Source organism: Lissotriton helveticus, chromosome 7, assembly GCF_964261635.1.
Source record: "Lissotriton helveticus chromosome 7, aLisHel1.1, whole genome shotgun sequence".
In the NCBI taxonomy this organism is placed as follows: domain Eukaryota; kingdom Metazoa; phylum Chordata; class Amphibia; order Caudata; family Salamandridae; genus Lissotriton; species Lissotriton helveticus.
This window is the reverse complement of record NC_136068.1, coordinates 10,346,681-10,364,657: the sequence shown is the minus strand read 5'-3', so window position 1 is coordinate 10,364,657 and position 17,977 is coordinate 10,346,681. Positions and strand designations below refer to the sequence as shown.

The window sequence follows — 17,977 nt, the reverse complement described above, 5'->3', positions numbered from 1 at the left end:
GAAGAGCGCTAAGCCCAGTTATGGCCATTGGACTATGCACCTGTGGAAGAGTGCTAAGCCCAGCAATGGACAATGGACTATGCACCAGCAGAAGAGAGCTAAACCCAATAATAAACAATGGATTATGCACCAGCGGAAGAGCAATAAGCCCAGTAATGGAGAATGGACTATGCACCACCGCAAGAGTGCTAAGCCCAGTAGTGGACAATGGACAATGCACCAGTGGTAGAGCAATAAGCCCAGTTATGGACAATGGACTATACACCAGTGGAAGAGAGCTAAGCCCAGTAATGGACAATGGACTATGCACCAGCAGAAGAGAGCTCAGCCCAGTAATGGACAATGGACTATGTACCAGCGCAAGAGCGCTAAACCCAGTAATGGACAATGGACTATGCAGAAGAGGAAGAGCGCTAAACCCAGTAATGGACAATGGACTATGCACCAGTGGAAGAGCGCTAAGCCCTGTAATGGACAATTGATTATGCACCAGTGGAAGAACGCTAAGCCCTGTAATGGACAATTGATTATGCACCAGTGGAAGAGAGCTAAGTCCAGTAATGGACAATGGACTATGCACCAGTGGAAGAGCGCAGAACCCAGTAATGGACAATGGACTATGCACCAGCAGAAGAGAGCTAAGCCCAGTAATGGACAATGGACTATGTACCAGCGCATGAGCGCTAATGCCAGTAATGGACAATGGACTATGCACCAGAGGAAGAGTGCTAAACCCAGTAATGGACAATGGACTATGCAGAAGAGAAAGAGCGCTAAGCCCAGTAATGGACAATGGACTATGCAGAAGAGGAAGAGCGCTAAACCCAGTAATGGACAATGGACTATGCAGAAGAGGAAGAGCGCTTAGCCCTGTAATGGACAATTGACTATGCACCAGTGGAAGAGAGCTAAGTCCGGTAATGGACAATTGACTATGCTCCAGTGGAAGAGTGCTAAGCGCAGTAATGGACAATGGACTATGCACCAGTTGTAAGCCCACTAATGGAATCTCAGCAGAAAGACTCTGGTCACTTGCATCATTAGAAACACTAGTATTCACAATTTTTGCATGTTTACGAAATTTACAATGACATAATTTAGTCTTCATGTGCAGAGCTGCATAGGGAAAAATACACACACAGGACGTGTTAGGAGGGGGAAGAAACAGGAGTGAGCAGAAATCAACATCTTTACTATAATAAAATGGGTATTTCAGCAAAATTTGTCCTACAAATATACATTGATAAACACACTGCTATACATTACGTTAAACTAATTTCAAATGCATTCATGCTTGATTATTTCCAGATTGGACGTATTATTAAATGAATTGTTCAGCAGCACTTATTTTGTACGAAAACGCTAATCCTAAAAACACTTCAACAAAACCATTTTGACACACTATATGCTGCTTGTAAGAAATGGGGTTACCCAAATCTCCAAGGGGGTAGCATGGAACCAAGGGGGCAGGCCAAACTTCGAGGACATGTGAAGCACTCACGCAGTACCCACAGGCAACACACCAGGCACAGCACAAAAGAGGCAGGACACCAGTTTGAGTTGGAAAAAGATAAGTAGTTTAGTAGTGTTTCCAACCTGCAAGGCAAAATAAAATGCAAAACAGTAGTGTCACAAAAGGGCGCCAATTGGCGCCAGAGCCAAGTGTATAAAGGGGGGATTATTTACATGGGAAGTAAGGGCTGAGTCTATAAGTCCATGCTGAAAGGAAAAAGGATGGGATCAAAATGACATTAGATTTGGTGCCAATCTGGTGGGGCCAACTCAGACTCTCATCCTTAGGGGAGGGCTGTAATTGCAAAATACCACATTAGCATAGGTATACATCATGCACAATAACGCCAACCCAACCCCTGTAAGGGAAAAACATCAGGGCATCACAGCACATACTAGACAGGAGCACCTGTAAGAAATCAGAACTGCAGCTCACAAACATGGGGCGTAACTAGGGGCCTGGAATAACACGTCAGGCCAACCTATTGACCAACATTAGGCAGAACATACCTCACCCAGCAGTAATATCAGGTAGGGGCCCTCCTCCTAGACCAGGAACACCTGTAAGGAAACAACTAGGCTCCCTCTACCATCAAACTAGGGGTATCAAACATCAGGGTGTACACATTATAGAGCAATGTTAGGCATTAAACCATGAACATGAGCCTAATCCTCCACACTGGTGCGTCATCTAATGAAGGCTCCCTAGGCCTCTGTTCCCTCCTGGCCCTCTCAAGCCAACCTCTATTGGGGCGTGCCCTTAGGCCCTCTTGATCAGGTGAGCCCGATGACCAAGCTCTGGGATCTATCTCTGCAACAGGGGATGAGGCTCTAGACAAGAAAGAACTAATACTGTCCCCTCCCCGATGCAGGGATGCAACAGCTCTCAACAAAGTCCTAGTCCTGGGGCCGGGCACCGGCAATGTGCCCCGGTGCAGCCCCACCAAGTCCCGTCAGGGCCCCCACTCACCAGCAGTCCCGGGCCTCTCTTGCCATCACTGGGGGGGGGCTCTCGCTCACTCGACGAGAACCCCGCAGCCAACAACACGTTTGCGGACGGCAGCACGGATCTGCTTCTGGGACTCGGGCCTCGATGCAGCCTCCACAAGGCCGCAAGCACAAACGGGGCTCCCTCTCCACCACGGGAGCCCCGCAACTCCACAGCTCCGCCGGAGCTTCCTCCGGCCTCTTTCGGCTCTTCTGTGGCAGTGAGGCTGGCACCAACAGTGTGCCCCGGCCGCGCCTCTTCCACCGGCCCCTCACGCGGGGCACAGACCGGCGGGGTGGGCTCTCGCTCCGGTCACTCCTGCTTCGGGGCTCCCCCTCGACATGGGGGCCCCGCACCGGCGCTTCACCCGGGTCCCCCTCCTACCTCACGGGGACCCGGGGCTTCGACTCCTCCTGTTCTCGGGCTGCCGGCCGGCAGCCAATCCCTACGCGGCATTGGCGGGGGCGGGCCGATGACGCGGCCGGGCGCCCCGTCACGTGACGCGAGTGCCGCGGCCTCAGGGCCTAGCGCGGCCCCTTCTTCACTTCGGCGGCCCTCTTCTGGTACCGGGGGCCGCCGCGACAATAGCCACGACGAAGGGGGTCCCTTCAAGGCGCCGCCGGGCCGCGGCGGTGATTTACGGCCCCAGGCGCAATTTCCGAGCAGCGCCACAGTCTCCTCAGGACCCGGGCTGCGACGGTGATCACCGGCTGCAATAAGGGGTAGGCTCCCTTGTATTTAATTATTTATTTCACCACAAAAGCGCGCCAAAACGTGGGGCAAGCTCCCTGGGCGCTTGGTAATCACCTCAGTTCCCTCAGGCTACACTCCCCAGCTCCTTACTCGGGCCACGCAGCGAGGGCACAACTCCAGCCCTTCTATAGCGCTTCCAAGTTATAGCGCTTCCTAGGCAGTACAGTTTAGGTCAGTGCTTCTGAGGGGGGGGAAGCACAGCAGGCGCTCAGATTACAGGGCTTGGGCAGCAACAGTCTTGAAATTCACAGCGCTTCCCCACACAGCGCTATGCAGGCAGTCCCTCACAGCGTCAGGGCTTCCACAGGGGTCACAACTTCCCGAGGGGGCCGGACAGTCCCAGAACAGCTCCTCAGGGGCGCACTCCCTCTGCAGCGCTTGGTAGACAGTACCTCACAAGGGGCAACAGTTTCTCCAGGCAGCCCAGGGGCACACTCCTCACCTCCTGGGGCTTCTGTCGCACTGCGCTGGCGCAGTTCCAGGTCCAAACAGCGTCAGTGACCTGGGTAAGGGCCCTCCCTTATCAGGGGCCCAGGGGACAGTAGAGTAGGGGGTTTTAGGGGTGCAGGGCCCAGCTCACAGGCCCATGTGGCGGTAGCTCCTCGCAGCAGGTCCCCTCTCTTTCTTGTCCCAGCGCTGACCGACTCTCTGGTGGCACATCCCCCTTACTTATACCCTCCTCCCAGGCAGTGCCAGCACCTTCTAGAATGTTGGCAAAACTAGCCTAAACTGGCTCAAGGGGAGGGGGTGCGCACCCTGGGTGCCAGGCTTTCCCTCCAAATGCTAGGGGTAGCTGGGTAATAATAGCTAGACTGCTGACCTATGGCAGTACAGTGGCAAAACCCATGGCCATGGCATCCATTTTAAACACAATACATTTTAGTCAGGTGCATTTTAAAAATGGGGAAATTTACAAGTGCTCACACCATTACATGACATTACATTTTTAACAAGGTGTCTCACACCACCCATGGCCTATACAGGTTTAATCCCATGGGGGAGACATTTCAGACAAGGGGGTCAAAAGCGAAAAATTTTGGGGGAAAAGGCCAAGTCCAACACTGCTGTTGAGGAGTGACAATAACCAGCTCAATAACTTTCATCCAAAGTACTGGTGTGTTTAAAGAATCTCTTAGACCTTTTTCTCTCTTCACTCCTTTTTCTATTCCTCTTTTTTCTACGTTTAACTGCACCTGCCAAGAGCCGGACGAGCCTGACACTCACAGGTTGTCTCTCTTCTTCAGGGGCTCCTCCTGCTTCAGATGCCTCCTGTTCTACCTGGTGGGTCACCCTAGCGGTGGCTTCAGGGATGCTCCTCGGTGCTGTCGTCGCTGTCCTTGGTCTGGTTCTCTTCTATGAGAGACGTGCAAAGAAAGCAAATGGTAAGAGTCTATTCAGAGTCCCACTTCAAAGCATAAAGCAGTCAAAAAGGAGCTGCGATATAATGTGTTCTCTTATTTCAGGTGCGACCCGTGGTGGCAGCTGCAGAGTTATCTATGAACCCGCAGTAAATTATGTGAACGTGGAGAACACAAACCGAACACAGAGTGCAGTAAGTGAATTATAATAAGTCTCTTAATACATATGTACAGCCTGTAACCATGAGAGCCCTCAAACTGCAAAGAGAAACACGCATTATTACCATAGACAGGTATGTAAAGAGAACAGACATGTAACCAAGCACAGAGTGCAGTAAGTGCATTATAATTAAGGCTCCCTGTTTTCTGTTTTTATGGATTTTTACAGATAAATACAGACAGATCACAATGTGTTTTTGTCTGCATTTATTTTTAAAAGTGTATAAATACAGACAATTAATTATTCAAGACGAAACTCAGTGTGCGATCTCCATCATGCAATAGACTGGCAATCCAAACTCTGTGCAGAGTTTGGATTGCCGGTCTATTGCATGATGGAAATCGCACACTGAGTTTCATCTTGAATAATTAATTTTGGACGGCCCTGATGTTGCTGAAAGATATTTTCCTCACCTGAATTTTCCTCTAGTGGTCGTTTCCATTGATGTCTGCCTTGGGGACTCTACATTTAATGAACGAGTTTTTGAATTTACAGGACTCCCCTGTTCCTAATAACTTTTATTAAATAAAAAAATATATATATTGGATACGAGTAACCCTGGGCGAAGCACTACGCTGCGCTCGCGTAGTTTGCGAAGTTTGCACAACTTCGCACTACGCGAGCTGCACATAGCACAGTGCGAACACGTGTAGCGCAGCATAGCACAGTGCAGCGGTCATTTTTTGCTTGTTCGCGGTCCTCAACGTCATGTTCGCGACCGCGAACAAGCAAAATGACATCCCGGCAAGACTCTCAACGCGGGGAGGTCAGGTTTCTCATTGCGAGTGGTCGTGCATGCTCGCTCCCGCTCGCGATGAGAAACTACCAGTTCGCGTTGAGAAAGCTGCCGCTCGAGTAAAAATCTACTCAAGCGGCAGAAATCTACAGCTCGCACTGTGAAAGATGCCGTTTTCAATGATTGCACAGTGCCGGATGCTTGTTCGCACTGTGCAATCCTTGAAAACGCATCTTGCACAGTGTGAACATGCTACTACGCAGCTCGCGTAGTGCTACGTGAAGTTCGCGTAGTGTGAAGTACACTTCGCGTAGCTTCGCGTAGCGCTACTTCGCGAACTACGCCCACTCTTAGATAAGAGGTGGAGTTACAAGGCGAACAGCTTTTCAAGACAACTGTGTTAAGTGGTCGCTTCCCACTCTTGAATCTCTTTGTCCTGATGATGACCCTTTAAACAACTTTGGGTTGAAACGCCGTCAACGCTTCCAACATGGCCTAAATCCTAGAGGACATTATTGTTTGAATGTACACTGTGTTGATTGCTGTATATATATTTTCCTCTGCCATTGGGTTTTTGATTTTTCACATGTCCTGTGTCAATATAGATTCTGTATGAGTGTAACTTTTTTTGCACCCTTTGCTTCTTATTACAATTATTTATACTATGTACATGGTTATTCACAATATTATGTTCTTATCAGGCCTTTTTCTTACTTTGTTCTTGTTTCTGTGATTTATCTTTATGGGTATCTAACTGTACAGTGTATGAGTATTGCTCAAGAGCCACTGTTTGGATAATAGTTTCTTTTAAGGGCAGCACATGTTTTATCTGAGGAGACAGAGCTGACAGAGCACCAGCTCTCCTTGGAAGAGGGGAGGCGAAACATTAAATCAACAATCCTATCACCCGAAGTGCAGACTGAGCCACAGGAAAACACGAGGAATGAACCTCTTTCTGAACAAGCAGCAAGTTCCCCGTGACTTTAGTAGAATCTGAATCCCCTCCCTTATCAGAATCAGTTGTTCAGCCAGCGGCTAAGAGGAAAAGGGGTACAAAATGAAAAACTTTGAGAATTACTAGAGCCTCGAGAGGCACATCATCATCTAAAGAAGGAGAGAAGAGGAAGGCTCAACTCCCGTCTGACAAGTCTTCTTGCCTGTGAAATGATGAGACTGAGTGGCAGAGGCTAGAAAATATGATTAACCTTTTACTTGATCCACTGGTGCATAGATTAACCAAAATAGTGGAAAGATTAGCCTCCCTCGGTGAAAACAACGCACTCAGAATGGCTTTTCCACTAACCTCTGTTCTAGGAGGTGCTCTCCAAACACAAGGGGTCATATAGAAGGGGTATCTGTTTCAAACTACAGAAATTCACAAGCAGATGTTGTTCCCTGTAATCATCCCCTTACAGTCCGCCAACCTCCCAGCCAGAGATCCGTCAGGTAACTGTACAGAACTGTGTGTTCGGAATTCACAAGGGCCTATTATCAAGCCCCCTATCGACGTTAAACATGGCAGTTTACTGCCGATAAAAGCAGCGATAATGTATCGCCCTTTCTTGATAATATGACCCAGGTTCCTTTTAGGCCGGCTACATGAAACAGAATTATACAGGACCCAGATCTCTGTCCACCTTTGGAGCACGTTTATAGACACACTTTACCTCCCTGTAAAATGGCTAGCGGAGCATTGAGTGAACGATTGGTAGAGAATGTAAAATCATTAGGCAGGAATGGCTATGGACTGGGTGTAGTAAATAGATTTTACCCCTTGACAGACCTGGAGGCTTGTGAATGACTACGAGAAGATGTTAGAAACCAGCCCATGGAGGACAGAACTACGCCTGAAAATCAAGGAGAAACAACAATTTCTGATTGTCTGTCAGGGGAGCAAGAAGCAAGTATAAAATTAGCCTCCTGGAATGTAGCAGTATTTGGGTCAAAATTGGGCAACCCCCACTGGCTAGCGTACTGGCAAAATCAGGAAAATTTAGGCCTGCAAGAGGCTGGGCGACTGATCCTATATTTATTGATGGGTATCGTTCATTTCAGAAGCTATTCCATTCTCTTCAGGAAGAGCTGGAGGGGGAGGGGGTTATTAGCCTAAATCTCAAACACCTTGACCTTAAAAATTAAGAAATTTGAGCTTCCGAATCCCTATTTCCATCTTCTCCTGGTTGAGGGGGACAGTGTCTGGGACGGGCTTTTAATACACTTTTAAAATAACAACTTTGGGGGCAACATGCAGGTAATTGTGGTCTCCTTAGACATAGAGGTAAGTAAAATTAATAAAGCCACCTGTAAAAAAGAATTTAATATCCTGTGGGTAGGTGATTTTAACTCCCAGTCATGTAAGTTTAACCGAAACAAGGTTTGGGGCTTTCAAAGATACGTTGGGTGACCCTGTTCGCCATTTTAACCATCATGAATACGGAAACAGTTTAAAGAGACTTTTTGTCGCTAGTAATCTAAAAGTTATCAATGAGGCAAACCCATTAATGGGTGATCTCTGGAATACCCTCTCCTGTAATGAGTATGAATCTTATCTTGATTATGCATGATCTCTCAGACTTTACGGGGAAAGAGTGACCAAGTGGATACACAATCCTCAAGTTTTAGTGTCCACACAAATATTTTTTATTACATTGGCAGTGGCCTGCGAAATAGCTTGCCTACATTAAAAACTCAGAAACCAATTCTGGCGAGGAAAAATGGATAACAATTTAAATGGAGTCAAATTGATAAAGCTGAAATAGTCCCACAAATTATATCCAACAGTAAGGGAAATGTTCTAAACTGCTTGGAACCCGATAGTTCTCCCGACTCACTGGTTCATCACTTCTTGAAATTTCTTGAAGAGGTAAAATTGGCTCTGACCTGCTCCAAGCTAAAAACCGTAGCTCCACCGAACCAATGGTTTGATCATACCTGCACAAAATCGATAAAAACATTGCACATAGCACTCAAAGCTCAACCAAGATCTGACGTCCTTGTGTTAAGGCTATTTATGTGCAAGGAAGGCAAGGGAAAGAGCCCTGAGGGAGGAGGCCTGTCAACATCTTGAATGCACAGCAACCACCAAAAGTAGTAGTGATTTCCAGAAAGTAATCAATGCCCCTTTTTTCAAAAATCCTTCTGATCACACGCTGGATTCCAATGTCAGCGAAGAGGCGTGGGTGGCTTGTTTTTTACAGGTTTTTGGCTCTAAAGACATTACCCCAGTTGAACACTCTTCCACAGTCTTAGTCCAGAAGGAGCATTTATTATTCTTGATAGATGAAATAAAAATTGGGTTAGGTAAGTGTATTGGTGGGAAGGCTTTAGGCCCAACAGGGTTCCCATTGATTTTTTCCCAATACATCAGGATCTGTGGGCCCCACTGTAAACCTGATCACTGTGGCGGGAATTCCGCCGCAGTGCTGAGCATTCCAATCGCGGGCGTGGTCATGACGGCTCCCGGCCGTCATCAGCACACGCCCACCATGACTCATGACGGCCGGGAGCCGTCATCAGCGCCGAAGAGGTTAACAAATGTGTGCAATGCAATAGCAAGAAGCACCCCCTTAGCTTTGTGAAAGTCTACCGTAATTGTTCCAATTTTTAAAAAGGGAGACAAAGAGACGCCCCAGAATTATAGACTCATCTCTTTGCTGGACACTACTGACGAGCTCATGGGCCATTTACTGCTAAGTAGGATGGACGAGTGGGCAAGGGAGAAGAGTATTCTGATCCAGGCTCAGTATGGCTTCCAAACTGGCAGGGACACAATAGATCAGTGCCTCAAACTAAGTCTGACTATAGATAAATACACAAGAGCAAAGGGTGGCCAGACCAATATGGCGTGCATGGACCTAACAGCAGCATTCGATTCCGCGAGCCATTCCAAACTACGGAGGCTAATTGAGACAATGGGGATTGAGACTGCAATAATACATTTAATCGGTCAATTGTATTCCAGTGCAGCTGCAGGCGTTCGTTATTGCAAACACTGAGAATGTACACGACCACTCAAGATCACTAGGAGAGTAAGACAAGGGTGTGTCCTTCCCTCTTTTTTATTTCAATCTATACAAATGGGGTATGAGGCAGCTCATGTGGGGTCAACATCAGATGTTCCCGTTTTTGATAAGCTTATCATACCGATACTGGTATACGCGGATGATGTGATTTTAATCGCCAGAACAGGACTGGCCCTCCAACACCTAATAAAGGCAAGAGTAGCCTTTATGTACTCTCTGGACCTGAGGGTCAACAAATCCCAATCTTTATTTCTGAGAACAGGGGAAACCCCATCCAAAAGAACACCTCCCTTTCACATAGGTACACGGAGATTAGCGGGGTCGACTCCTTTCCGTAGCTTGGGATCCTGTTTGGGAAGAACCAGTCTTGGTTAAATATGGTTGACAACAGGGCCCTAGTGATGGAGAGGAGCATGGCAGCCATCTCAGGCTTTGTTAAGAAGCTGGGGACAACACCTTGTGAGTCAATTAAAAAGATATACCAAGCAAAGCCAGTATCTGCTGTATCTTAAGGGGCAGGTGTGTGGGGTCTGGCTCCTGTAGTGCAGCTTCAAAAGCTCAAACACAGATTCTATAAGAGATTAGTCTCCCTTCCAAGATCTTCCCCAAATTACATTAGTCAACTAGAGCTGGGATTGACCTACGTCTCAGAATGCATAAAGCTAGCACTGATTATGCCTTGACGCTCCATTTGGTGCAGGGCACGGTAAGCCTAACGCAGTCCATCATACAAAACTGCCTAAAACTAGAGAAGATTCACAAAATCACTTGGCTCCAGTATGTAAAGTCAACTTTGACCTCACTGGGGCTAATGGAATTATTTAATGACCCTAGCACGGATGTATGACGTTACAACGCATACTTTTACCACGCTTGCCTTTACAACGCGGTATTTACAACGAATACCTTTACAACGCATAGTGCTTTGGGGCGCTGGATAGTGAATAGTTTAATTTACTATTCCAACTCCAGTCCCCGTGGATAGTAGGGAAGGTGTTGGATAGTAAATTAAACCTATTCCCTATCCTAGAGCGCCCCCCAGCGCAATGCGTTGTAATGGTTTGCGTTGTAAAAGTTGCGTCGTAAAGGCACTGCGTGGTAAAAGTTGCGTCGTAAAGGCACTGCGTGGTAAAAGTTGCGTCGTAAAGGCACTGCGTGGTAAAAGTTGCGTTGTAAAGGCACTGCGTGGTAAAAGTTGCGTCGTAAAGGCACTGCGTGGTAAAAGTTGCATCGTAAAGGCACTGCGTGGTAAAAGGTGCGTCATAAAGGCACTGCGTGGTCAAAGTTGCGTTGTAAAAATTTTTTACCCTCTAGCACAAGCCAGAAGATTTCAAAGCAAGAGCTAAAGGCCATTTATGTAAACAAGGTTGCCCATGATCGCCAGGCAACCAACCACACAAACAAATCAGCTATGCTATACCAACTATACCATCAATCTTGGTGGGAGAGTACTCCTGTTAGAAACCATCGGATTACCGCAGCATAGACACATCTGGCTGAGATTCCAAATGAATTTAATCCCTCTGATGTCGGGCGTCCCAGCAAAGAGTTTTAACTATTCTGATTTGACTTTTTGTCCTTGTGATTACTTCTGAAAGCAGTCTGACCTCCATTTTCTGTTTTTTTATAAAAAAGAATGTGAAAATTGTTCCCTCCAAATTTTAAAACGCTGTAAATTGAAGCAGTTCCATGTACCATTATATTTTTTACAGACACTTTCCGAACCTTTTGTATGTTGTTCAATAGCGTCTTTCTTATGGGCCTGTCTACGGAGAAGAAAAACACTGTAGCCCTAGTTTACATTAAATGCGACTATGAGGCGTTTGTGCTGATAAGATAATACGCCCAGTGTCTGCACTGAAGTTAAATGCTGGGGGCTCTTAGGGGCATATTATCAAGGGGGGCGACAGGCACTTTTCGCCGGTTTATCTGCCGTTTTCGGCCGCTAAGCCGCGAAAAATCTATCGCCCTATTATCAAGCTGTCGCTAACAGCAGTTAGCGACAGCTTGAAGGCGATAGCGAGCGGTTTGGGGCCCGCTTTGCATGTCAGCGATATTTATCGCTAATGACATTCAAAGTGGGCGTACCCAACCCGTTAGCGACTGTAAGCAGTCGATAATGTCGCTATCGCCTATTCACAAGGCGGGCGTAGCGATGGAAATATTCCCGCTATCGCCAAAAACTAACGCCTGCTCTGACCAGTTCTTAGTCATGTTATCCAATGGGAGGTGGATAACATGGCTAAGAGCATTAGCTCGGTAATGCATGAATATCGCGGACTTTTCAGCTTTATTCATGTATTTTTTATATATATTTTTTATATTTATTTATATATTTTTATAAATATTTATATATTTATATATTTATTTTACATATATGTTTCGCTAATGTGAGAATATCGCTGTATTCTCAGCAATATTCTTGCATTACGCCGCTATCGCTGGATATTTTAGCACTATGGAGAAAAAAGTTGCTAATAGCATGTTTTCTCCGCTAAACTATCCATCGATAGGCAGCGATAAAAAAATTGTCGCTAAGCGCATTTAGCAATAAATATCGCTAGTTGTTGGTGATATGCCCCAAAGTTTTTCTGGACATATGGTTGTTTTCATCACCTATCCCATTTGTATTTCTCAATGGCCGTGATGTATATTAGTAATATACAACATATAGTTTTGTCACGGTTATAAAGTATATTAGCGCGGTTTACCATACTGGGATAAAATGTGAGTCTTACAGGCGTTCCCTAACGGATTTAGAATTGGATTTTGTTGTGTCAAATGTTTACATGTTTATTTTTTTGAATGTGCTTTTGTGCTTTTATGATCTGTAAGTTAAATTGATCGATTAAAGAAACTGATGATGATGGTGATGATGACTGTCACGAATTATAGCCCAACAGCTGAGCAGATGGACAGCATGGGAAATTACCAAACAGGATGACATTTCTTTAAATAACAGCTTCTGCCAATATACATTTGTGGTATAATGCCAATATTTACCAGTGGATGTATTGTCATGTAATATTTGGCAGCGTAAATGGCTAAAACACGACAGACATCAGTGCACGTCTATCAGTTACATAAATATGGAACTGTACAGTTTTACAACTTCATTTCTATGCAAAACACAAAATAAATATAGATAAATGAGGATTAAATGGACAAAAAAGAAATGTGGTAAAATACAGACGGAAATGTTAACAAAATAAATACCATAAAACCGGGAACCCTAATTATAATAAGTCTATAAATACATATGTACAGCCTGTATCCACGAGACCACTCACAAACTACAAAGAGTGAAAGATATTATTTCCTTAGGCATGTATGTACAGATCACAGACATGTAACCGAACACAGACTGCATTATAATAAACCTATAAATATTTATGTACAGCCTGTAAGCATAAGACCACTCACAAACTGCAAAGATTAAGACATAATATAACCATAGACAGTTGTGTACAGATAAAAAACATGTAACTGAACACAGACTGCAGTGAGGGCATTACAATAAACCTATAAATACATATGTAGAGCCTGTGATCAAGAGGCCTTCCAAACTGCAAAGAATAATACACATTATTACCATAAACAGGTATGTGTCAAATGTTCTTATATAGCGCCTTATCACCGCAAGGTCTGAAGGCGCTTGCTATGGGAACCCGTCCTGGCTTTTTCCCTGTGAGATACCCGTACTGGGCATCCCCAAGGTGAAAGCCAGGCATCCCGCCGCGGGGGGGGGGGCTGTAGTGGAGGTTAAGCAGGGTAATGCCCAGAGTGTGAACCTGTGACTCGAGTAGGCACTGAAGCGAGAATTATCGAGTCCGTGGACATTTGCACCCGCGTAGCTGGGGGGGGGGGGGGGGCGGTCCGCCCCAGGCGGCACTATTTTCAGGGCGGCGGCCGTGTGGCGCTGATGGTCCATGACACAGTGTCCCCAATACTTTATAGAGGCCGGCATCATCATGGGACATGAGTGCTGTGCGCCGCGCGGTCGGGTCGCCACCCCTACACTAGGGAGCGCCGATGTACAGTGCACCCCCGCACACACTTGCGGCTGCCTGTGTGACTGTTCCTCAGCCCCGGCCGAGTTTTGAACAAGACCCTTCCTTGGGCTGTGCCAAATCCCGCCGCCACGTTTATTTACCCACAGGCTATGCTTTGACCCCCCACTCCTAGCATTCGACTTGGGGCCTCAGATCGTGGGCCTCTCGTCTAGACCTAGCTGACGGTACCCCTTAATTTACCCTTTTTCCTCAGTTCACCCTGATCTGTGCTCGTAGCTCTTGGCGCAGTGCAGAGTTGTTAAACTTTGCAATTACTGGGAAGAATGCTTCAGGGTTCCCTCGTCTACAAGCGCAGGTCCGGGTCTCCCTCCATTTCACTATGGTTTTTGTTGCTTCAACAATCAAGGTAGGAATAGTTTGGTTTTTCTTCTAATATCAAAAGTATGGTTTGTTTCTGCTGTAGTGGTGCAGGTGCCCGGTGCACATTGCGTGCGCCAGTTTTACTTCTCCTGACTGTATTTCAGTTTACTTTTACTTCACTTCAGGCAGTGGAGAGGCCTGTATGTGTGTGCTCTGTGTATTGTAAGCGATGCAGTGTTGGCCCGCTCACTTTTCTTTTCTGGCTCCATCTGCGAGTCAGAAGCGCGCTACCATGGTTCATGTTCTCCTTTCTCTTTGCTCAGTCTCTGCCCAGAAACAGCAGATAAGAGTGCCAAGGCCAATATCTGTCTCTGTTGGCGGTCGGGCCGCTTGGGAATCGGCTCTTCAAACTAGAATTATGTGGGGACCCCCTCACCCCTGAGGTGCTGTGCACTCTGGAATAAAACCACCTTCTGCTAAATTTCTTGTCAATCCAGGAAAATATTTAAATGTCCAGATAACTCTCGTAAATAATGTTCCTGCTGCAGCCAGATAAGCGATTTGTCTAGTGGCAGTTTCACCCATCATGAAGTAGCGCAGATGGTTAATGTGCCTGCTGCATAGAAAGTGTGGCAGACAGATCACTGCACTGCACTTTATGTGGCAAGCTCAGGGGGTTACTGCTCTTGTCGCAGAGATCCTTTTGTTACTTGAAGTTCATAAGTTACAATCCTATTATATCAATGAGCTTCATTTAAACTGCATGGTATAGGTTAGAAATGTATTTTCCCCTCAGGTTTTCATTATCCCAATGTTGCTAAAAGGGTTTCGTTGGGTAGAATTATATTCTTTTTAATAAAACCAACCACAGTGGTACGTTTATATTCCTGCGTGTTTGCCTCTTTTGGACCACACACTTAAAATATACTGCCTGCTAAAAAGGATGACGTGTGATTCCTACAACTTGTACGCCTCAATGTCTTACCTAACATTTCCTATAAACTGATTTGCACATGTATGATTTGTTCTCTCTGAATGTGTGTATGATGTAAAGTGCTCTGACACCCTACACTGGTATAAGGACCGCTATAAAACAAATGTAACATGTGAAAGAGACAGATTATGGCCCTTCCATTTCAGGTGCTTTGTAGCAGTTTAAAGATTTTACAGTTTTTCATTGCATTAAAACGAACTTCTTTATATTAATAACAAGCTGTAGGTTTTTGGCGCGATAGAGCCAAGCTACACGGTTGACTTCATTGGGGGCTCCGGAGCAAATATGTCCTTTTTCCCGAAGCCACCTCCCGCTATCGGCCATGGGCGGCAATCTGAGGGATAGCCCCGGGCGCCAGAAGCTCTAGCTACGCCCCTGGACATTTGGGTTCAAGACCCTGCCGCGTCGGGAATTGAACCGTGGTCCTGGGTCTGACCTCTGCTTCAGGGTCTGCCTCCTCTAACCAGTACATCTTCGGAACGCCAAATACACGCAACATTATCCAATTGGAGTTTCAATAGCAGGCTACATCATACCGACCATCTATCGGTACGACGGGATCAGTCTCTTTTTAAGTGAACCTCTCTTTTTCTGCCAAAACAGAATATTTAGATAAGGTAAAACCAGTTTGCCACCGGCTCCACTGCTCAATATCCTTTTTAACAAGATGGAGATGTAAGCCAGTGCCCTGAAAACCACAATAAAGTTGATTATAGATCAAATAGTGTGTATAATTAAGAACCAGACAACCATCTTGAGAGGTGTCCTCAACTAATATCAACAGAAGAATATTGTACTTTAAATATCTAATTGTTGTGCTTATATGTTTTCACTGCAAATGACGGACTCCTGAAGAAGGCTTATGCCGAAACGCGCGTAGAGTCCCATCTACCGCTTTGCTTATTACACTCAAGCCCCATTTAACATCGGAGTCATCTTTGTTGTTCACTTTGTAATTTTCGTTTTTGTATTTTTTCATTTGACAAATTAATATGTATACCACATACTTTTTAACTTGATAATGTATATTTTTATAAACTGAATATGTTCTACAAAAATGATATATAAAAAATATTTTGGAAATAAAACAAAAATATCAATTTATAATATAGAAATGTTTTGTGTTCTTATCAGTTCTTTACTACAGGTCATAATTACCTTGTAGTCACTCAGTTTCCTTCTTGGGTTTTTGGCTTTAGAATTATTCTCACTACTTATGGTTTTGCAAGAAAATCCTCTAACCAGTGAGCCACACTTCTCCACTATAAAACCTTTAGCCTAGCACAGACTGCAGTGAGTGAAATACTCCTACTGTGAGTAGATAGGTAATGTTTGAACATTAGAGTAATTACTATGATTAGTGATCGAGTCACATTGTTACCTTGGGCAGTTAGGTGCAGATTAAATAAAGTCCACAAGTAGAGTCTGGTATGAGTAATTTATATTCCTACTGTATGCAGGTGTGTGCAGGTGAACGGAGGAGACCATAAACAGGGGGGAACCAGGGGCCCGATTCACAAAAGTAATCTGAGACAAAATCCAAACTTTACAACTTTCAGTATTCACAAAAAGCATTTACGAGTAGTAAAGTTAGGATTTTGTCTTAAGTTTTGGTCTTAAGACAAAAACCTAACTTAAGTTGAACTTAAGTTTAACATAAGTTAGGATTTTGTCTTATGTGGTGTTAAGCTAATGTTAGATTTAGGTCATGTAATTACTCTGTTTACACTCAATACATATCTTAATCTTGCTGCAAGGTTAGACTTGTTGATGCAGAAAAATAATATTTTTAGACTTAAATAATTGGCAGAAATCTTCAAAAATGCATCAAATATCTTTAAACACATAGTCCTGATTATGGATACATACTACAGCTCCACATATGGTGTAGTCAAGCCCGGCCTCCTGTTCTTTTTATCCAGCAGAACTTCTTGGACCCTGTCTCAGGCTGCAATGACCAGAGCTGTGGCTGCACTTAGTATTTATGACAACTGTAAGATCATATCTGTGCTCGCCATCCAACAAGAGCGATGCACATTTCTGTCTCCGACCGCCTCCACCAGTGAAGACGTACACCGAGGTATGAGAGACATTAGTAGAAATAGAGAGAGGGGGTGGTTAAGACAGGAATCAGATGCCCAGGGTTCCACCACTCCGACTCGTCGCTTTTGTTGATCATGAACATCCGTAGGAGGTAGTGGAGATTTACAGGACTATCAGGTTTGCGCAAACGTTTCTGTACGATTCAGCCGAAGGGATGTTCTCTTTGTCCATCACATACCCACGTACATAATAACCACATATATTAAGAAAGGAGGCAGGGGGTAGAATTGGGAAAAGTGTATATGAGAGAAAACAGAAACGTAGAACCCACTCTCTGCCTTGTCACTGCTGGGCCCAAGGTGGGCTAAAGGATTTAGGGGCATATTATCAACACGTAGCGATAATTATCGCTAAATGTGCTTACCGAGTTTTTTGCTATCGCTGGATTTTATCGCTATGACAGCGCTGTATTAACAACACTCTGCGCTTTGGCGATTTAAAATCCAGCGATAGCTGCAAAATGCTTGAATATCTCTGGAAATCAAGCAATATAAACTCACCAATGGCGAAATCCTTGTTGATACGCCCTGGTGGACTCAGCCTGACAATCCACCTTCAATTGGCAGGATGGTTAAGTCAGGTTTTCTTCAGGGGTTAAAATCCAGGGCAAAACGCGGTTAGCGCAGATTTTGTGATCCTCTGAACCTCTTCGATAATAGGGCGATGTTGTGTTTTTGACGGAATCCATGCGGATTAGGTTGGGAACGCCTACTTTGCATTTCATTAGTGATGTATATCACTGACATGCAAAGTAGGGTTAAAAAGGCTCCTGACTCAAGAAAACTCGCGCTAAAAACTGCCACTCTCCCGGCGCTGTGCGGCAGAAAATCGGCGACTTTGCTATTGATAATATGCCCCTTAGTGTATCTACTCAAGACAGACGCCTTTAATGACTTGTCATTGGGACACTGAACATAG

The 17,977-nt window shown here is 45.3% G+C and overlaps 1 protein-coding gene across 1 annotated transcript in view; it reads left to right on the top strand.

Annotated features, from left to right (window-relative positions):
• Positions 1-4,503: 4,503 nt before the first annotated feature.
• LOC144766568 (uncharacterized) overlaps positions 4,504-17,977 on the top strand; it is a 247,145-nt gene continuing 233,671 nt past the window's right edge. Inside the window, exons 1-2 of the mRNA XM_078650373.1 lie at positions 4,504-4,635; positions 4,717-4,805. Of these exons, the coding sequence (XP_078506499.1) occupies positions 4,563-4,635; positions 4,717-4,805 (162 nt within the window). The 5' untranslated portion in view covers positions 4,504-4,562. The remainder of the gene's footprint in view (positions 4,636-4,716; positions 4,806-17,977) is intronic.